Here is a 21866-nt window from a genome sequence, read left to right on the forward strand (position 1 = left end):
TTTAACATTATATAGAAATTAATAATTTAACTATTTTGCATAAAACCATAAATTATATAAAAGTTGTGACTTTAAAATGACAATTACTCATATACGACAACATGTCTAACCTAATAAGTTAACTATAATATGTTAAAAACTTAAAGACATAGTTTTATAAATAGAAATAAAATATGATATTTTAAAATTGTAGTTAGTTAATTTATGATTCGAAATTAGCTTTTGCATTAATTTAACATTATTAACCAATTTATAATAATTATTAGAAACAAATTGAAAAAGTCATGGATGTTTCAAATGCATGTGGTGAAAGTAAAAATGTCTCTTTTATAAGTATACTAGGCGAATGCCCGCGCATTGCGCATAAACACCTATATAGTTGAAGTCTCTACAAATATATACGTTTTTTTTTAATATAGCAATAACGTTGTTGTTAAATTTGATATAATAATTCGTATACTAAATTGATATAATATATTGATTGTTTTGAATTATATGATAATATATACATATTTTATAACTGCATAATCTCAATCATTTGAATGACTTCTATCTGCGAGTTACACATGAATAAAATTAAATATAATATATGATTTATGTTATTTATAGTTGTTGTTATTGTTAATTAACTTTTTAAAATTTATTTGTTTAATGTTTTAATTTCTATCATTATAATTGTTTAAAACATCAAAAATTGTTTTTTGATTTTAAAGGTAAAAATATAATAATTTATATAGATTATTTTTAACTATTGTTATTGTAAGTTATTTTAAGCTACTTATTTGAAAACTTTTAACGATTATAAAAATATCTTTAGAAAATATTTTAGTTAAATTCAGACTACAATTTAGTTATTGGATTTATCCCTACAATTTATCACCTTTAACTATTTACAAAATATTCTTGGTTTTTTTCAGTGGAACTGAAATTTATATTTAAGTTGATATTGTAATGTTATATTTAAATTAACAATTTAAGTATTTTGTCCAAACTGTTCAAAAGTTGTAACTTTAAACTGATAATGGTTTACATACAACAACATATTAAATCTAATAAGTTAAGTATAATATGTTAAAAGTTAAAGACATAAGTTTATAAGTAGAAGTAAATATATTATTTTAAAACTAAAATTTAGTATATTTATGATTACACTTTTGGTTTGATATTTATTTAACCTTTCTAAAAAACCTATAATCATTATTAAAAAGACACTACAATTAATCACTTTCAACTATTTACAAAATATTCTTTGGCTTGTTTAAGTTAAACTAAAATTTATATTTAAGTTGACCCTATAATGCTATATTCAAATTAATAATTTAAATATTTTATACAAATTGTTCAAAAGTTATAGCTTTAAAATGATAATGGTTTACATCCAGCAATATATTAAAACTAATAAATTAAGTATAATATTTTAAAAGTTAAATTTATATTTAACTTGGGACCTTTCTGTAAACAAAAAGTATTAGTACTTTTCTGTAAACAAAAATATTAGGACTTTTCAACAAACAAAAACCTTATTATTATTATTATTATTATTATTATTAGTAGTAGTATTATTGTTGTTATTATTATTATTACTATTATTATTATTATTATTATTATTATTATTATTATTATTATTATTATTATAAGAATACTATTTTTTGAACTTGTTATTATTAATATTGTTACCAATACATATATAAATGCATTTAAATGAAAAAAATAATATTAATGAATGTTTGCTTGTATATTTTTACTTTGTATATGGTCATTTCGCATTTGTTATTATTGTTTTCAATTCAAAATAATAATACTTAACAATTTGAAAGAAATTGCATATTTGTAAAATTGTTTATAAATAGTTTAAGGTAGAAGGATTTCTCACTTTCTATATAAAAATGTTAAGGTAGAAGAATTTCTTTCCAAATCTAACAGATCCATTACAAACATCTACATAAGTAGCCCATATCAAAATTCAAAAGTATTAATTACAATATCTTGTTTAATAAAAATTAATAGGACATGTTTTTTGGATTAATACCTTTGAATGTTGATTAATACTTTTGAATTATTCCTATTACTTTTTATTAAACAAGATATTATAATTAATACTTTTGAATTTTGATATGGGTTACCTATGTAGATGTTTGTAGTGAATTTGTTGGATTTGGAAAGTAATTCTTCTACCTTAAACAATTTTATATACAAAGTGAGAATCCCTTCTACCTTAAACTATTTTTAAACAATTTTACAAATATGCAACTTCTTTTAAATTGTTAAGTATTAATATTTTGAATTGAAAACAATAATAACAATGTGAAAAGACTATATAAAAAGTAAAAATATACAAGCAGACATTGGCGATTTCAATGCTAAAAGCATCACCATCTCCTCCATCTCTACCCTTAAACAATGTCATTAATATTATTTTTTCATTTAAATGCATTTATATGTATTAATAACAATATTAATAATAACAAGTTCTAAAAATAGTATTCTTATTTATATTTTTAATAATAATAATAATAATAATAATAATAATTATAATAATAATACAGGGCCGGCCTTATGCTTTAGTGAGTAAAGGTAGGGCTTAGGGCCTACAATTGTAAGGGGCCCCATTTAATTTCAAGCCCAGCTCATAAGTATCCAAAAAATCACGCCTGTTGATTGATTCTTCAAGCGACGAGTACGACACTACAACGATTGAAATTCCTTTCTTTTTCTCAATTATTGGACTCGATTCTAGGCCTTCTCCAATCGATTCTTCCACTCTTCTGTTGAATCGTTGCTGCTGTTCTTCACTCTTCAAACTTTAGTTCTTATTCCTTCTTCATTCTTGGTTTCTCCATTGCTCAAAAGTTAAAAATCATTGTTCATTTTCCATTGATTTGATGATTTGCTACTATTTTGCTGTCATTCAGTCATTGAAACGGTAACAGATAATGTGTTTGTATTTTAAATTAAAAAAAAAAAACTAAGTGGTGATGCCGTGATGGAGGCTTGGAGGTTCTTTAATGAATAAATGCAATTTAGGTTATATTAATCTGGAATACTCTTGGGTATTATTATGGTTTATTTAAATGATTTTTTAGTTTCTTTGTTTTTTTTCAACATAGGCCGATAGGCAATTTTATGTATAAGAATAATCAAAACTATAAACTGTTTGCAATAATCTTGATATAGGAGCTTTGTCGGTTAAGAAAAGTGGCAAAAGGTAATCAGATTGGTATGACTCATTTGATTGGTTGATTCTAAAGATTGTATACTTTAGTCTTTAAAAAGAAAAACAAACAAACACTTTATATATATATATATATATATATATATATATATATATATATATATATATATATATATATATATATATATATATATTTACGACGGATGTGGAATTGGAATATGAGACACCCCTAGTTGGGGTTAATAGCCAATTAATTAGGGTTAATCTTTTGACAATAGACATGAGTAACTAGATTATTTTAACAACCCATTAAGCCACATAATTCTTATGAATCTTTTGCAATCTAACGAATGGTTTTTTTGTATTTTAATTGTTTTTGGCTTTATCCAAATGGCATGGATGATCAAAGTTGTTAATCTTTTTAATTTATTTTGATTTTTTATTCCAGATTGGCAAATTCCATTGTTCACTGATTCCAGATTGGCTGATTCCATTGTTCACTGATCCCAAATTGACAGATTCCATTGTTTTTGAGCTTTCCATTATCCCAGGGGCGGTATAATTCTAAATCATATCTTCTATACTTATAGTTATTACTAATCAAATAATTAATAACCATATCAAAGATAAAATATGAATCCGATGCTTCAAAAAGGAAACGAAAAAAGCAAGAAGAAGCTTTTATAGATAAACATATACAAGCCCGGATAAAGGAGGAGGGTTTATAACATTAAGTATAGTAAATGTCAAAAGACCCCAAATTTTTTGTTCGCTTATGGCCCCCAAAGTTGTTGAGTCGGCCCTGTAATAATAATAATAAGGGTTTTATTTGTAGAAAAGTCCTAATATTTTTGTTTACAGAAAAGTCATAATATTTTTTGTTTACAGAAAATCCAATATTTTGGGTTACTTTATGAAATAGTTCCAAATTAATTTGGTACCGGTTTCAACCAGTCAAAAAGAGTCAAACTGTAAATTTTTTCCGGTTTTCAAGACTTTTTCGTTCAAAAAAAATCTTGGGACCAAAGTGTAACTTTTCCGTACATATTGAAACTTTTCTGAAGATTTCCCATATTAAAACTAATAAATTAAGTATAATATGTTAAAAGTATAAGAACATTACTTTATAAGTAGAAGTAAAGATATTATTTTAATATTGAATTTTAGTTTATATATGATTATACTTTAGGTTTGATATTTATTTAACCTAATTAACCAAATTATAATTACTATTAGAAAGATATTGTAAAGTCATGGGAGTTTCAAATGAATGTGGTGAAAGAAAAAAAATGCATGAAAGTTTCAAATGAATGCGGTGAAAGGAAAAATGTTTCATTTATAATTATACTAGGCGAATACCCGCACGTTGCGTAGAAACACCTATATAATTGAAATTTTTACAAATATCACTACTAGAAAAAAGGCCTTTTACGACGCTCATTGCGCGTCGTAAAACGCTCAGACGACGCGCAAATGCGTGTCAAGGAAGGCCCTGTCATAAAGAGAGACGACGCGCTTTTGCGCGTCGTCTATAGACGACGCGCATTTATGACGCGCATTTACGACGCGCATTTATGACGCGCGGTTATGACACGCAATGCGTATCAAGGAAGGCCCTGTCATAAAGGAAGACGACACGCATTTGCGTGTCGTAACCTTACGACGCGCGTGGTTATGACACGCAATGCGTATCAAGGAAGCCCCTGTCAAGAAAGGCCATGTCATAAATGAAGATGACACACATTTTTGCGTATCATAATTTTAAATGTTCTAAAAAAATATTTATATATTTATTAATTTTTAAATTAAATTTGCATTTAATGTCTCATAATAGAAATAAAATATCATATACAAAAAATACCATCCATTGCATAAAATTTAATGTCATACAATTCTATTTTTTACAATATCTAAATTTGCATCTAATCTACTCTCTACATCAAATTCCAACTAAGTAAAGTTGTATCTTGCCTTTCATAATTCTTTAAGACTAATGCTCCAAACAGATGTTATATGGATAAGAAGTTTACATTGGCCCATCTACTCTGTGTTTCATACTAACAATTGAAATGAAGAATGCAACACTTGCATTTGCAGCATCTTATCTCTTTCGGCTTGAGCTTTCTTTTCCTCTTTTCCTCTTGCAACAAAAAATTACCAAAATCAGAATCACATAGAAAAGGCATATTGTGATTTCTTGCATTAAACACCAAAATCATAACTTTTGTGTGCAAGTTACTTATTATATCAAAGATAAAACAAGATTTTTGATTTTTGACATACAGTAGAAGCAAGTTTAGTTTTAAAATAATTACCAACAATTGCTTTGGTTTGTGCAGCAACAACTTCCATGGTGGTTCCAGCTTCTCGTTGCTCAAGAGTCTCCCCAACACAAGCAATAACCTTCAAACCTTGAGATAGTGCGTATGCAACCTTGTCTCCAACAAACTGAATGAAACAAGAAAAAGAAAAAAAAAACTTTTTCAGTAACTTGCATACAACACTGATTAAGATGTTCACAAGGAAAAGTGTGAATTGATTTGAATAGGCTGAGTAAAATCTACACAAGGAAAAGGGTACCTCATTAGTTTCATTCAATAGGGCTCTCCTTTCAGAGTGACCTAGGATGACCCAAGGGACACCCAAATTGGCAAGCATCTCAGCACTGTAAATATAGAAAACCAACTTCAGTATTTAGTAAGAATCAAGAAGAAGAAATCAGACATAGGAAATTGAAAAGTTTTAGAAAAAAAAGGATGGTAATTTGATAAATGACACTTTGAAACATAACTAACCTCACCGGTGAATGCACCACCCTTCTTAACCCAACAATTTTGAGCTGCAACTTGGATTTCAGGCCTCAATTCACTTTTAGCAGAGGTAAGAAACACAAAAGGAGGGCTCACCACCACCTCTGGTATGAAAAGTACTCAAAGGTCATTTACGTAATTTCACTTATTTATGGTCTCTTTATTTTACCCTTTGAAATTATGATGATATTTCAGGAAGTCATAACAGGAGCTGGCCACTCCAGTGCTATTGATTGGTGGGCAGTGGGTAAGCTTATTAATTTTCATGAATTAAAATTTTTCTTTAAAATATACACCATTTATTTGAATTACCTTCTTTTACCCATTTCAATACTTTAACTAATTTTTTATTATATTCTTTTTTTTATTTCATGTATTTTATTATATGAGATGTTGTATGGTGGTACACCATTTAGAGGAAAGAATAGGCAGAAGACATTTGCTGATGCAGTGGAATCCCCTCTATGTCCTGAATCTTTGACTTCACAGTATCAATGTTCTTTGAGCTCTCCACCTCCAACTTTATTGTCTTCCCTGTCAAAGTCTTAACAAAAACTTGCATATATGATTCAACAACTGACAATCAGCTAAATTTTCACTCAATAAATAGGAATTTAGGAAAATACAGAGCTTAAGTTAATAGTGTGTAATATAAATGAAAGTAATTTGAAGTTACTGATTGATTTTGAATCATCCTAGTTGTGTGTTCCAGATTAGTAAAAGCCGGAAGAGAATAACAAAATGACAAGAATACACTTTTGAATAACACGATTTTACCTAAAATAAACTTGGCCAAATCAGATACAGAAATGAATGAACAAAACCTAAGAAACTCTGGTGTAAACTAATACGGACACACAAAGATCAGTCAATTATGTGTGATCAAATGAAAATCAAGTCAATCGACACAGGTATTTGTGTAGAACAATTGAAATGAGAAGTGATCGAATAAGATTCGAATCATGATCGATGTAGATACCTGTAGGAGACATCGGCTTGGGACATGATAGGGTGATTGTACACAACAACTTTATGGTCCTCCCAAACTCACAACCAACTCCAATCTAGATCCAATTCGGATGTGATGATCTGCTAAAGTCTTACCATCCTCGAGGATCTTTCCATCAATGATCAAAATCTATTGATGCCATGGAATCCCCTCTTTCTTCTGAATCTTTTCCTTCACATCACAAATGAAAGGTCATATATCAACTCCTAAACCAATAAAACCATGAAAAAAAACAGAAAATTCATAATAATAAAATCCATAAATCCTGCATAATCTACAGCCTAACACTTGACTGAAGCAACAAGACCTGATCATGTGGTGCTCTTGTTCAACTAGTAGCAGGGTGTGTAGAAGTAGGCGGTGGTTCTTGATGAGTAGTCCTGGTGGTTCCCGTTCCAGCCGCCTGTTCTTCCACCGCCACCTTCTCCATGGTCTTCTGTCCCACTTCTCCGGCGGCTTTCGTCACCCTGCTGAAAGCTCCGGCGACCCAGGCGGTCCCAGTCAGCACATACCGGTTCTTCATAAGGGCAGATCCCGCAACACTTACAGTCTGCTCTGCAGTCGCAAAGGCCGTTTTTGTCTTTTCAGACACCTGAAACTTCTGATCCATCTCTTTCACTTTCTCATTCACTAATGTTGTCCCCAGGTTGATTTTCTCAGTTAGACCAATCTTCTGGTCTATTGTAGCTGCTTTTGCTGCAGCTGTTGATGTAAACTGGACTTTCTCATCAAACAATTTGGCTTTGTTTACTGCATCTTTTCCCAGTATGAAACCTTTTGCCAACATACTGCTCACGACATCTTCTGCTTTTTGAACAGCAGATTCAGCACCTCCCACACCTTGCCCCCCTGTTGCCTAAATTATGAACCACATTATATCAATATCAGATAATATAACAAAGCATTTACACGCATTCTTGATGATAAAATAACAAAAAGAACATACGGTGTTTTGTTGATCTGAAAGTGTAGTTGTAAAAGGAGGGAGAGTGTACTCTGGTGCAAGAACAATGGTAACAGATTGGTTAACTATAGTTGCTCCCTGAAATCATCAAAACCAGAAGGTGGAAGAGTGTACTCTTATAAATTGTGAAGAATTGTGTACAAGATAATCAAGATTTGTATATACCGAGAGTAGAACTGCAGTCTCTGCACCTTGAGGCTCCTTGAAAGTGACGAATGCATTTTGAGCTCGCTCATTCTCACTGAAATGGTGTTTATGACATGGATTTTCTTTAGAATAATTTATAGAAAAAGAAAAACCTATGTTTAAAAACCCTAAGAAAATGGGAAATAACCTTTTCATCTCAATATATTCAATATCACCAGAAAACGAAAAGAATTCCTTGATGTCTTGCTCGGAAGCACTTAAGGAAACATTGATAACCTTCACAGTTCTTACCTATCAAGATAAGAATAGACTCAAATCGACATGATGCAAAAATAAAATAAAGAATAGAACTGTTTACATGGCTGATGCAATATACTCAAATTGACATAGTTGTTTTATGCATAGGCATGTATAGAAGCTTTTCCACTGATCTAAATAGAAAATGAAGATCAACAGAGCAATGAATCAATGATACATGAGCATTCAAATAGCATCAGTATGTTTGGTTCCATATGAAACTAAAGCCATGTGGCATCAGTTTTAGGAGAGAGACTATGAACGATATCTATGGTATAGAAGAAGAAGAAGACGGCGACGACTTGACTTTCTTGTTCACAAGATCATGAAATTAAGTTTTACCTAGTATTTTTTGGAGAGAATCGCTTGAATGTGGGGTGAGAGAATCATGAAGGCGAACCTTCGGAGAAGATGGAGGAGTGTAGGAGAATGGGGGAGAGACGAAGCATCGAATGGCTGAAAACCATAGTAATAGTTATAACTCTTAGGGCACGCTATTAGGGAAATAAAGATGACCCAAGGGCAGAAATTTGTGGAGAAAAGAATGTTGACCTCCGTATGGCTGCCATCTAGTAACAACGCTATTGATGCCATTCCTTCCATTTTCGACTGTTCATCCTCCACTTCCTCTACTGCTACTTCTTCACCATCTTCTATTTTTTCTGTATTTAGACTTGAGAGTATAATTAGGGCTTTTTCTAACAATTTCAACATCGAGTGGGAGATATGGTGGTTCCAGTAGGTAGAAGTGAGGGAAGAAGTAGGCAGCAGTAGGGGGAAGGAAGGAGCGTCCATAATTTGGGCAAGAGGGAAAGGAGAAAAAAAAGGAAGGCGGGATTTTTAATTTTTTCAGAATTTCATTTCCCCTACTGTTAAAGGATGGAACGCGCGTTCCATTAAAAATTATAAAGCGACATCCTTAGACGACGCGCAATTTATTATAGGTGCCCTCCGTGTTTTTTTTAGACACCAATTTAAGGGCGCGCAATAATGCGTGTCTTCTATCCTTAAATTTTTTGAAGAGATGACACCTTTTTAACGTCACTCTCCATTGCGTAACATAAATCAATGAGTGTCGTGGTTTGCACGTCGTAAAAGGCTATTTTTCTTGTAGTGTATATGTTTTTAAAATATAACAATAACGTTGATGTTAAATGTGATATATTAATTCGTATGCCAAGTTGATATAATATATTGATTATTTTGAATTATATGATAATATATACATCTATTAAAACTGCATAATCTCAATCGCTTGAATGACCTCTATCCGCGGGTTGCTCATGAATAAAATTAAATATAATATATGGTTTAATGTTATTTATAGTTGTCGTTATTGTTAAGTAATTTTTTAAAATTTATTTTCTTACTAGAAAAATAGCCTTTTACAACGCGCAATGCGTGTCGTAAAACGCACAGACAATGCGCAAATGCGTGTCCAGGAAGGCCCTGTCCACGAGAGATGACATGCTTTTGCGCGTCGTCTATTTACGACGCGCATTTATGACACGCATTTACGACGCACAGTTATGACACACAATGCGTATCAAGGAAGGCCATATCATAAAGGAAGACGACACTCATTTGTGTGTCGTAACCTTACGACATGTGTGTTTATGACATGCAATGCGTATCAAGGAAGCCCCTGTCATAAATGAAGATGACATGCATTTGCGTGTCATAAACTTAAGTAACCATTTACGATATGAATTTACGACGCGTCTATACGATACTCATTTATGCATAATACAAAAATATGTAAACAAATATATACCAAAACAATCAGTTTCATCCAATAACATCATGTCAAAATATTTTAATATATTGATATTAAGGGGATCTAATTGTACATTGTTATTAAGATGTTTTCCCTAACTATATAACCTAATACTACATTGCTATTAAGGGTCACCTTTTTCAATGTAATGGTATACAAACTAAAAAGATATACACAAAGATGATAAACATCAAATTACAACTAAGTAGAGTTGCATCTTGCCTTTCATAATTCTTTAAGACTAATGAACCTCTGCTCCGGAACACATAGCAGCCTGACCTTTATCTTCTTCAATGATCTGGAGGATATAATAACTTCATGCAGAAAACACATATAAAAACATGAGTGAAAAGGATGATTTATACATAAATAATACATATTTTTTGTAAGAATTACCTGTTGATGCCAGTTGATAAGTTAGACGCTGAAAGTTGTGTTATAAATGCTTTTTCCATGCTCCAAAATATGCCCAGAATCTTGCAAACTAGATGCTTCATGGACTGCACTTCGTTCTTTGACTTTTACAGTCACCATACTTTATGCGAAATGAACCATAGTTTATAACTGCTAATAAATCTTGATTTGTGAATTTTGAACTATTTGACACTACATTTCATGAATAAAAGAATGTGTTATTTGTCTAAGATTAAAGATAAACTTACCTGATCGGTGTTGTAGGCGATGTACTCATTATACATCAACTCGAATGCCTGAACATTTGATGATACAGGCTTTCCACATGGCACAACAGCATCATCATATCCTTCCACTTAATGTGTTCAGACTCATTAGGGATCTTCTTCTGAAGTCCTTTAGTCGAGTCCTACCCTTTTGGAGGAATATATATATATATATATATATATATATAATAAAAAGGACAAATAAATAAGTTAATTACTAAAACACACCATTTATTTCAGATACAAGTATAACTGACCTTGGCCTTCTTAAGCTCATACATCTCTCCCAAAGCAACTTCACTTAATAACATTAAGCCCACCAGATTTTTCTTGTCAGTAAAACAATATTGAGCACTTTTGCTCACTAAATCAGCAAAATAAATCCCTTTTCTAAACTACAAACATAGAAAAAGATTACTTTCTTGATCAATATATAATAGATTAATGGATTGATTAATATATATATATGTATATATATATATATATATATATATATATATAGAGAGAGAGAGAGAGAGAGAGAGAAAGAAGGAAAGAAAGGAGGACCATGTAGCCGGTTGTAGGAGCCCAGTTGCAGGAGCTTCAGGGAGATCTATTCGCAATCCTTGGCTTAAAATAGCAACATAGTTTGTCAAACGAGAACATATTAAAAACAATAGATTTCATTAACATCCATTGAAAATACATTAATGCCCTTCTCATCTTGCATGAATGATATAACTTAAACGAAAAGGTTTGAAGCTACCATATCATGCCAAAGCGGCATCTTGTTCTTGAGTTTATTTTTATATGGAACAAACTTATCAAACTCTCCTTGTCTTTCAACTATGAAAACTTCTTCCAGCTCAAGTGCCCAATCCTACATTTTTACAAAGTACAAACAAGGCCAGCCTTTCAGTATAATGTCAAAAGACCAAAAAGCCCAAGTCAAAAAAAGACACACCGTATGTGTAGGGGCGTGTGTAGTTTGGAGATACTTCTCAATTAACTGATAATCTTCACTATCATGAGGAAGTGTGACCATTTCACATTGAAGCTTTTTATATTTATCATCAAGTGAATCATCATTGTCTACATCAAAACCTACTAGCCTTGAAGCTATTTCACTATCCTGAAGCGCTTCCAACATTTTCACCAGCCAATATAACAAGAATGAATGTCATCAATGAATTCTTAAGATAAGTGATTAAATCCAATGTAACATGGTAATAGTTTGGTAAAATGTATAACAACTACTTACATGTCTTTACTAAGACATTCTACAAGTTTCATGTTGTGTATTATTATTATCGATAAATGTTGTTTTATCATAATATAGTAAGCTACTTCTCAAGGAGCGAGGACAAAACAAATGTGGTTGCCCAGAATCCTTGTGAGTTTTTTTTTGTGTGTGTGTGTGTTTTTGTTTTTAATGTCCATATCCCCTTTTCTTGTACTTTGAGCAGGATTCCATTAAAATTTATAACCAACCATGGTTTCTTAAAGGAATGTAAAAAAGATCAGAGCACACCCGTCTGTCAAAAAGGAGGCTGCTATGAACTTCATGATATTGAGGATCTTGTTAAAGTTGGACAAATGACCGAAGGTTAATTTGGTCTTTTACCTTTAGAAGTTTCTTTGACAAAATGATACTTACTATCTAGTAAATAACTGTTTGTCCCAAAATATTCGGGTTGCTCATATTTTGGAGCACAAGCCATGGCAGAAGTTGCACAAATAGTTTTTTGCCCTTATAGTTATATTATCAATCCACAAATCAGAAAAGCAATGGAATTAGATGTTAAAGAAAAAATTATCATTCTTGATGAAGCTCAGTGAGTAATATAATATTTCAAATTCTATAACTATTTTGACAAGAAAAATTAAGATTAAGTTACAAATCTGGTCCCTGTGCTTTTTGGATTTTACTGTCTTTAGTCCAAAAATGACACATTTTTCAGTTTTTTGGACATCATTTATCCATTTTGGTTCCTTGAACTTTATGGATTTTACTTTCTTTAGTGCATATAATCTCCTTTCAATCAACCTCTTAGCGTTTACACATACCCTGTTAATTAAATAGCCAAAAACATTCATTGATAAATTTACAAAGTAAAATGTAGAAGAATTTGGAAAGAAACATCAAGGTAGATATAACCAGATATATATATATATATATATATATATATATATATATATATATATATATATATATATATATATATATATATATATATCCCAGTTTCCAACAGAAAGATAACCAAAATATAATTACTATTTCTATCATTATTATAATGCATCCATGCAAAATACATTAATGCCCTTCTCATCTTGCATGATATAACTTAAAAGAAAAGGTTTGAAGCTACCATACCATGCCAAAGGAGCATCTTGTTCTTGAGTTTATTTTTATATGGAACAAACTTACCAAACTCTCCTTGTCTTTCAACTATAAAAACTTCTTCCAGCTCAAGTGCCCAATCCTACATTTTACAAAGTACAATCAATGCCAACCTTTCAGTATAATTGCAAAAGACCAAAAAGCCCAAGTAAAAAAAAGACACACCATATGTGTAGGGGCGTGTGTAGTTTGGAGACACTTCTCAACTAACTGATAATCACTATCATGAGGAAGTGGGACCATTTCACATTGAAGCTTTTTCTATTTATCATCTAGTGAATCATCATTGTCCACATCAAACCCTACTAGCCTTGAAGATATTTCAATATCCTGAACCGTTTCCAACATTTTCACCTACCAATATAACAAGAATGAATGTCATCATGTCTGGTCCGCCTCATCCTTGATTACATTTGGATGAACAGAAGGAACGACTGTAAAAAAATCGGTTGATGGCATCAACAATCAAGCTTTCTTTTAGAGGGTTATCAGCTGCCTTTTTCAATAGATTATGAAGCTCTATCAATACTTCGAAACCTTCAAGAAAAAAACAAACATATTTTTCTTGTAAAACTAATACAGAAAAGATGTAAGAATTATAATGAAATACTAAAATTCATTAGCAATTTTCCTTACCTTTCTGGATATTACTTTTGCTAAGCTTCCCAAGTGGCATCTCCGCCATGTTAATCTCAAACTCCATCATTGCAACATTGCAAAGTTGAAAATTTATAAAAAATAAAAAATTAAAGATTCTTCTTTTAAGCATATAGGCTAAAATAATGAACCATTATGATGTCTCTATTGAATTTGGCTTCTCGTATCTCACTCGTCATGGAAAATTTGGTTGGAAAGTTGACCATCTTAAACAATGGAAGTCTAATTCGATTCTGAATCAAGGGAAAGTGAAGCATGTTCCTCGCCAAGGTCCATTCAGAATTCTCAATTTTTTTTTGTTAAGTTGATAGATATTTCTGGAAATTTATTTGCGTTTAGTGTTTCAAATTCTTGTAATGACTGTCGAGATTCCAACGAATTGAACCAATCTGATTGGGTGTCAAATGGGTTGTGGTTGAACTTCAATCATCCAGACTCTCTGGTATCTTCTCTCACAAACCGGGGTTGTAAGTAGGCGTGTCGAAAAAACCCGAAACCCGTTCTACCCACCCGACCCGTTCCAAATTCGGGTAGAATGGGTCGGGTAGAACGGGTAACGGGTATGTACATTCGGGTAATAGGTTAACCCGATAATAATATAGGTTGGGTTTTAGGTATGAATATTTATTTTCGGGTATACTCGAATACCCGAATTCATTTTTAAACTAATGCCAAATATACAATGCAGTCACGTACGCACATTTCAAATAAAACAAAACCCTTCATAACATATTATAATGATTTGTATTGTTATTATATATGTATTTGTTAATTATATGGAGTATTTTCCTAACCAATTCTTTATTAAACCAACCAACATGTAAAAAACATAAAAAAAATTATCAATAAGTGTCACTTAATAAATTTTCGGGTATACCCAAAACTTACCCGACCCGACCTCACACCCGAATACCCGAAACCCGAAAACCCGAATTACAATATAGGTCGGGTATCAGGTACTATTTTCTTAACGAAATACCCGTTCTACCCGACCCGTTCTACCCGAAACCCAAAAATTTTACCCGTTCGACACCCCTAGTTGTAAGGACGAACCTATTTTCGATTTACACAGAAATCCAGTTATCACTTCCTGTGACAGTAAGTTTGAAGCTGAAGGTTTACTTAATGATTTATATCAACATCAACCTGATATTGTTGTGGTGAAGGAAGAAAACAGGTTCGGGGAAAAAGAAAACAGATATGATGAGGACAAGTTTATATGGGTTGAGAAGGTTATCAAGGAAGAGATCTCTCACAAGGAGGATAGAATGGTTCAATATTTCCTACATGTTTTCTCCTTATTGTTCTCATCATATGAACTTGATACAAAGTCTGCTATTGATATTATAGATTTTTATGGGGACAAAAACAGAAATATTGGTGTAAGAATTGGGGTGTTATTGGAAAAGATTTTAGCCATGCAAGCTTGTGGGTTATTAGTTCTGATTACAAAGAGTGTTTATGTCCCACGTTTGGAAGAATCTCTGGGATTTTGGATATGATCTGCTGGTTATTTACACGAAAATACACTAAGGGTTGCTGATACGGCTGTTAAGATGATGGTGTGGGCTGCAAAGCAAAGTGATATGTGGGTTAATGAAAATGACCTATTCTCTTCTTCACCTTGAGGACAAGGTGAAAGTTTGGGCGGCCAGTATTGATAAGCCCCGACTTTACTGGTGTATAGTGAAGGGGTATTTTAGTACTTTTGACATTATGGCAAGTTTTTTATGTTAGTGGTAGACATGATTAGTGGGACAACATCGTTTGTGTCTGTTTGAACTGGAATTCATCTTTGTCTTATCCTAGTCTTAGTGTATATATATATATATATATATATATATATATATATATATATATTAAAAAAAAACATGGTAGAGTTAGTTATTTACCTTCCAAGAGGATAGACATCAATAGAGTTACCAAGAAACTTGGTCTTCACCTTTGAAGTTATATCATATACAAAATGGTCATTTTCAGCATATGCAACACTTATTGGAGGGTGATGACTCACCTAATTTTTACATTAAAGTATTATCAAATTAATCAACTCTTAAAACTATGAAAGGTCTTTAAAGTTTTTTTTTTCTGCTCTGCAATAAATGTAATGCCACAATGATAACCATTTCATATGTTTCACCAAGAATTGGATTGAAAGGCTTCCAGGTTCGTTGTAGAGCATAATATACTGATATAAACCATGATGGTGTAATAAAAAAGATTTCATGGTTTTGTAAATTTATATAGAAATAGGAGTGTATCAGTGTAGTGTGTGTCGATGTGTGTAAGGAATTAAGGGTAATGATTCTTACCTATATATACTAATCGCATGTATGGATCCTCACAATTATCTGCTTGCACTAAAAGATGAGTGTATTCCATCAACTACAAAAACAATAAAAGTCTCTTACTCATTACTAATTTACTATGAACAATTATAGAAGAAGAAGAAGAAGAAGAAGAAGAAGTATAGATTATAGAAATATATTGGTGTTGGGAAATACCTCTGCCATTTTCTGTAGCATTGTCATGGGTTCAAAAATGAGTACTGGTAGAGTCACCATTGATGTGATATCAACACCTACATACTTCTGTATTGACCTCCAGTAACTATCACGCTCCTGTAAAAACACAAAAGAAAACAATGAATGACGATAATAGAACATAGATGTTATATGTAATAAGTACCCAAAACATAGCAAAATGATGAGATTGTGAAAGAAACAGATAAGAGAAATAAGTTAGTGTACCTCTCCTTCCATCTGCCTCTTTGTGCTTCAACTTCAACATCATTATTTTTAGTTATATCTTATCTATGTAAGATAAACTTACTTGATCAGTTCCAGTGTGTAGAAGTAAGTGAGGCGAGTTCGATTGAGTTGGAGTAAGGTAGAGGGGAATTGGATTCGCCGATGAGGTAAGGAATGAGGATATTGGATGTGATTTTGTGAAAAAAAAAAGCCCTAGACTTGATGTCGTTGAGGATAATGGACACAGACAACAAGTCAATTCACTACATAAATAGTGTAGTGCATATACTTGAGGAACAACTAGGGTTAGGGTTTCAATTGTTGAAGGCATAATGTAAATATTTATATACTTAAATGTCTCGATCAGTAAGAGAGAATGGAAGATGGCATGCTTGTTGCCTTGATCAATGTCAACGAATGGGGAAGAATCGACAGCGGTGGTCGGAGTGCAAGGGAAAGAAGCAATCAACACTCGATGTAGGGAGGCGGAGGAAGACCAGAGAAGATTTTTGTGGTAAAAGAACACACCTAGAGCTAAAGAGGGGAAACAAGGAAGGAAGGTGGGTTTCTAATTTTTTGATATCCTTTTTCCTGCTGCTAGTTGCTGAAGAGCGTGTTTGTAAAATTATAAAGCGAAATTTCAAGACGACACACGTTTAACATAAGCGCCCTCCGTGTTTTTTTTGAGACACTAATTTTAGGGCACACAAGAATGTGTGTCCTAAATTCTTCAAATTTCTAAAGATCAGACATTATTTTTAGGGCACGACCTTTTGCGTATTATTAATCAGTGCGTGTCGTAAAAAGCATGTCATTAAAGGTCTGTTTTCTCGTAGTGATTTAATATCTATCATTGTAATTATTTAAAACATCAAACATTGTTTTTTATTTTTTAAATGTAATTATATAATCATTTATATAGGGTTATTTTTAACTATTGTTAGTATAAGTTATTTTAAGCTACTTATTTGAAAATTTTTAACGGTTATAAAAATATCTTTAGGAAATATTTTAGTTAAATTAAGATTACAATTTAGTTTTTGCATTTAGCACTACAATCTATCACTTTTAACTATTCACAAAATATTCTTTGGCTTTTTTAAGTGGACTTGAAATTTATATTTAAGTTGACCCTGTATTTTTATATTTAAATTAAAATTTTTAATATTTTTTCCAAACTGTTCAAAAGTTAAATCTTTAAACTGATAATGGTTTACATACATCAAAATATTAAATCTAATAAATTAAGTATAATATGTTAAACATAAATACATAATCTTATAAGTAGAAGTAAATATATTATTTTAATATTAAAATTTAGTTAATTTATAATTACACTTTAGGTTAGATATTTATTGAACCTTATTAACTAACTTATAATCATTATTAGAAAAACAATACACTTTATCACTTTTATAGTTGTTCTTATTGTTAATTAATTTTTTTAAATTTATTTGCTTAAATTTTAAACTTCTATCATTATAATTATTTAAAACATCAAACATTGTTTTTTGATTTTGATGGTAACAATATAATCAGTTATATAGAGTTATTTTTAACTATTGTTATTGTAAGTTATTTTAAGCTACTTGTTTGAAAACTTTTAATGATTATAAAAATATATTTAGGAAATATTTTAGTTAAACTGATATTACGATTTAGTTTTTGCATTTAGCACTATAATTGATCACTTTTAACTATTCACAAAATATTCTTTGGGTTTTTTTAAGTGGAATGGAATTTATATTCAAGTTGACACTGTAATGTTATATGTAAATTCATAGTTTAAGTATTTTGTCAAAACTGTTCAAAAGTTGTAGCTTTAGACTAATAATGGTTTACATACAACAATATATTAAATCTAATAAATTAAGTATAATATGTTAAAAGTTAAAGACATACCTTTATAAATAGAAGTAAATATATTAATTTAATATTAAAATTTAGTTTATTTATGATTACACTTTAGATTTGATATTTATTTAACCTTAATAACCAACTTATAATCATTATTAGAGAGACTCTATAATTTATCATTTGTAACTATTTACAAAATATTGTTTGAGTTGTTTAAGTTCAACTAAAATTTATATTTAAGTTGACCTGTAATGTAATATTTAAATTAATAATTGAAGTATTGTATACAAAATGTTCAAAAGTTATAGCTTTAAAATGATAATGGTTTACATCCAACAATATATTAAAACTAATAAATTAAGTATAATATTTTAAAAGTTAAAAAACATAACTTTATAAATATAAGTACAAATGTCTTTTTAATATTGAAATTTACTTTATAGATGATTACACTTTAGGTTTGATATTTATTTAACCTTATTAACCAACTTATAATCATTATTAGAAAGAAATTGAGAAGTTATGGAAGTTTCAAATGAATGTGGTGAAAAGAAAAATGTTTCTTTTATAAGTATATAACGAAATGATAATGATGAGTATGCGAATGTTTGCACGTTGCACAAAACACCTATATGTTTAAAGTCTTTACAAATATATGTTTTTTTTAAATAATGTTAAATTTGATATAATAATTCATACCCGCAAGTTACAAATGAATAAAATTAAATATAATATATAGTTTAATGTTATTTATAGCTGTTGTTATTGTTAATTAATTTTTTAAAATTATTTGCTTAGTGTTTCAATTTCTATCATTATAATTATTTAAAATATCAAACAATTTTTTTTATTTTAAAGGTAACAATATAATCATTTATATATAGTTATTTTTAACTATTGTTATTGTAAGGTATTTTAAGCTACTTATTTAGTTAAATTGCGATTACAATTTAGTTTTTGCATTTATCACTACAATTTATGACTTTTAACTATTTAAAAAATATTTTTTGGTTTTTTAAGTGGAACTGAAATTTATATCTAAGTTGACACGGTAATGTTATATTTAAATTAACAATTTAAGTATTTTGTCCAAACTGTTCAAAAGTTGTAGCTTTAAACTAATAATGGTTTACATATAATAACATTTTAGATCTAATAAACTAAGTATAATGTATTAAAAGCTAAAGACATAACTTTATAAGTAGAAATAAATATATTATTTTAAAATTAAAACTTAGTTTATTTATGATTACACTTTAGGTTTGATATTTATTTGAATATTGAAAGTTTTTTATATATGATTACACTTTAAGTTTGATATTTATTTAACCTTATTAACCAACTTATAATTATTATTAGAAAGAAACTGAAAAGTCATGGGAGTTTCAAATGAATGTGGTGAAAAGAAAAATGCATGAGAGTTTCAAATGAATATGGTGAAAGGAAAACTGTTTCCTTTATAAGTATATATAGATATAGATATAGATATAGATATATAGATATAGACTAGGCGATTCCCCGCACGTTGCGTGAGAATACAATTATATAGTTAAAATAATAACTTTTACCAAATTATTCTTTAATATTTCTACTTTAAACAAAATGTTAGTAGTAAAGCCAACATATAGTTAGCATATTAGTTTTATTAAACATTATAGTTTTAATTTTTAAGTCATTGTGATATATACAATTATTTGATAATTTTATAGACCATTTAAAATTGTGTAAATTATATATCAAACATATGATAATCTATATATAACGGGTAACAAAATGTATGAACAAAAATATGAACTACGACTTTTAGTAACATAAAAATACAAAAAACATCTATTATAATATTTGTATTAATATATATATATATATATATATATATATATATATATATATATATATATATATATATATATATATATATATACACAACGAATAATAAAAAATATGAAAAATAAACACTACAACTTTTAATAACATTAAACACTAAAATATCTATTATAACATTTATATTTACTTTGCATATTTAAATCACAAATATCTTCAAATACATTAATGTTATTAATGTGCAAAAGTTTACAATCTTATAAAAGAAAGAAAAATAAAAAATTATTAGTGATTACTAATTAATAATCATAAGTTAAAAACTGTTGAGTTGTAACTAATAAATATACATAAATTAGAAAACTCTTGAGCTGTAGTGTGAGTTTCAAATGAATGCGCTACTTAGAAATGTGTATTTATTATTATTATTATTATTATTATTATTATTATTATTATTATTATTATTATTATTATTATATTTGTCTAAATAATTAGTTTTGATGCATCATGTTAATCCCTTCAATTATTAAACATAAATATATTTATACAACGAATAAATATGAAACATTATGAAACATAAAGATATTCATACAAAAACTTTTATTATAACATTTGTATTAATATATATATATATATATATATATATATATATATATATATATATATATATATATATATATATATAAAGAATAATAAAAAATATGAAAAATAAACATTATAATTTTTAATAACATAAAAACAATAAAATAACTATCATAACATTTATATTAACTCTTCATATTCAAATCATAAATCTCTTCAAATACATTAATGTTTTTAATGAGTACAACTTTAAAACCTTATAAAAGAAAGAAAAATAAAAAGTTATTAGTGATTACTAATTGATAATCATAAGTTAAAAATTGTTGAGTTGTAACTAATAAATATACATAAATTAGAAAACTCTTGAGTTGCAGTATGAGTTTCAAATGAATGCAGTACTTAGAAATATGTATTTATTATTATTATTATTATTATTATTATTATTATTATTATTATTATTATTATTATTATTATTATTATTATTGTTGTTGTTGTTGTTGTTGTTGTTGTTGTTATAAATAGTTGCTTTTGATGCATCATTTTAATCCCTTCCATTATTAAACATAAAGATATTTAATTATAAATTTATAACATACATAGGTGCATATATATGTTAAACAAATCACATATATTATATATTTTTGTAAATGTCATATGTAATTTTTGTTATAGTAATATAGATAATTACTTTCATATGAAGAACACATCATGATAGGTCAATCATAATTACATATCAAATGTTAAAAATCATGTTATCTTTTGAATATTGTCTTGTAAATATGTTGTGTAGGATAACCGGAAAAAATAAAAAATTAACATAATCAAAAGAGAATAAACTACAATCAAATAAATAAGAACATTCATGGTTGAATATATAAATAAAAATGTTACATAAATATACATTTAAATCAAAAGAAAAAACTAACATTCGTCTACTTTGCTCAAACAAAAAAAAACCTATATCTC

General features: G+C 29.2%; 2 protein-coding genes and 1 pseudogene across 2 annotated transcripts; all 3 read right to left on the bottom strand.

Moving 5' to 3' along the window:
• Nucleotides 1–7216: 7216 nt before the first annotated feature.
• LOC145097709 (binding partner of ACD11 1-like) lies at nucleotides 7217–8620 on the bottom strand. Its single transcript, XM_079035348.1, has 4 exons — nucleotides 8290–8620; nucleotides 8121–8196; nucleotides 7938–8033; nucleotides 7217–7847 (listed from the first exon to the last, which is right to left on the bottom strand). Exons 1-4 carry the CDS (start codon nucleotides 8295–8297, stop codon nucleotides 7320–7322), a joined length of 708 nt encoding a protein of 235 aa, XP_078891474.1. The 5' UTR covers nucleotides 8298–8620; the 3' UTR covers nucleotides 7217–7319.
• Nucleotides 8621–10300: 1680 nt separating this feature from the next.
• LOC145099763 (poly [ADP-ribose] polymerase 1-like) lies at nucleotides 10301–13942 on the bottom strand (annotated as a pseudogene).
• Nucleotides 13943–15781: 1839 nt separating this feature from the next.
• On the bottom strand, nucleotides 15782–16686 carry LOC145099764 (oxysterol-binding protein-related protein 3C-like). Its single transcript, XM_079037273.1, has 5 exons — nucleotides 16582–16686; nucleotides 16398–16514; nucleotides 16206–16278; nucleotides 16017–16081; nucleotides 15782–15907 (listed from the first exon to the last, which is right to left on the bottom strand). Exons 1-5 carry the CDS (start codon nucleotides 16684–16686, stop codon nucleotides 15782–15784), a joined length of 486 nt encoding a protein of 161 aa, XP_078893399.1.
• Nucleotides 16687–21866: the final 5180 nt, after the last annotated feature.

This window comes from Lactuca serriola, chromosome 4 (assembly GCF_051521515.1).
Source record: "Lactuca serriola cultivar US96UC23 chromosome 4, Lser_US96UC23_V15, whole genome shotgun sequence".
Classification (NCBI taxonomy): Eukaryota; Viridiplantae; Streptophyta; class Magnoliopsida; order Asterales; family Asteraceae; genus Lactuca; species Lactuca serriola.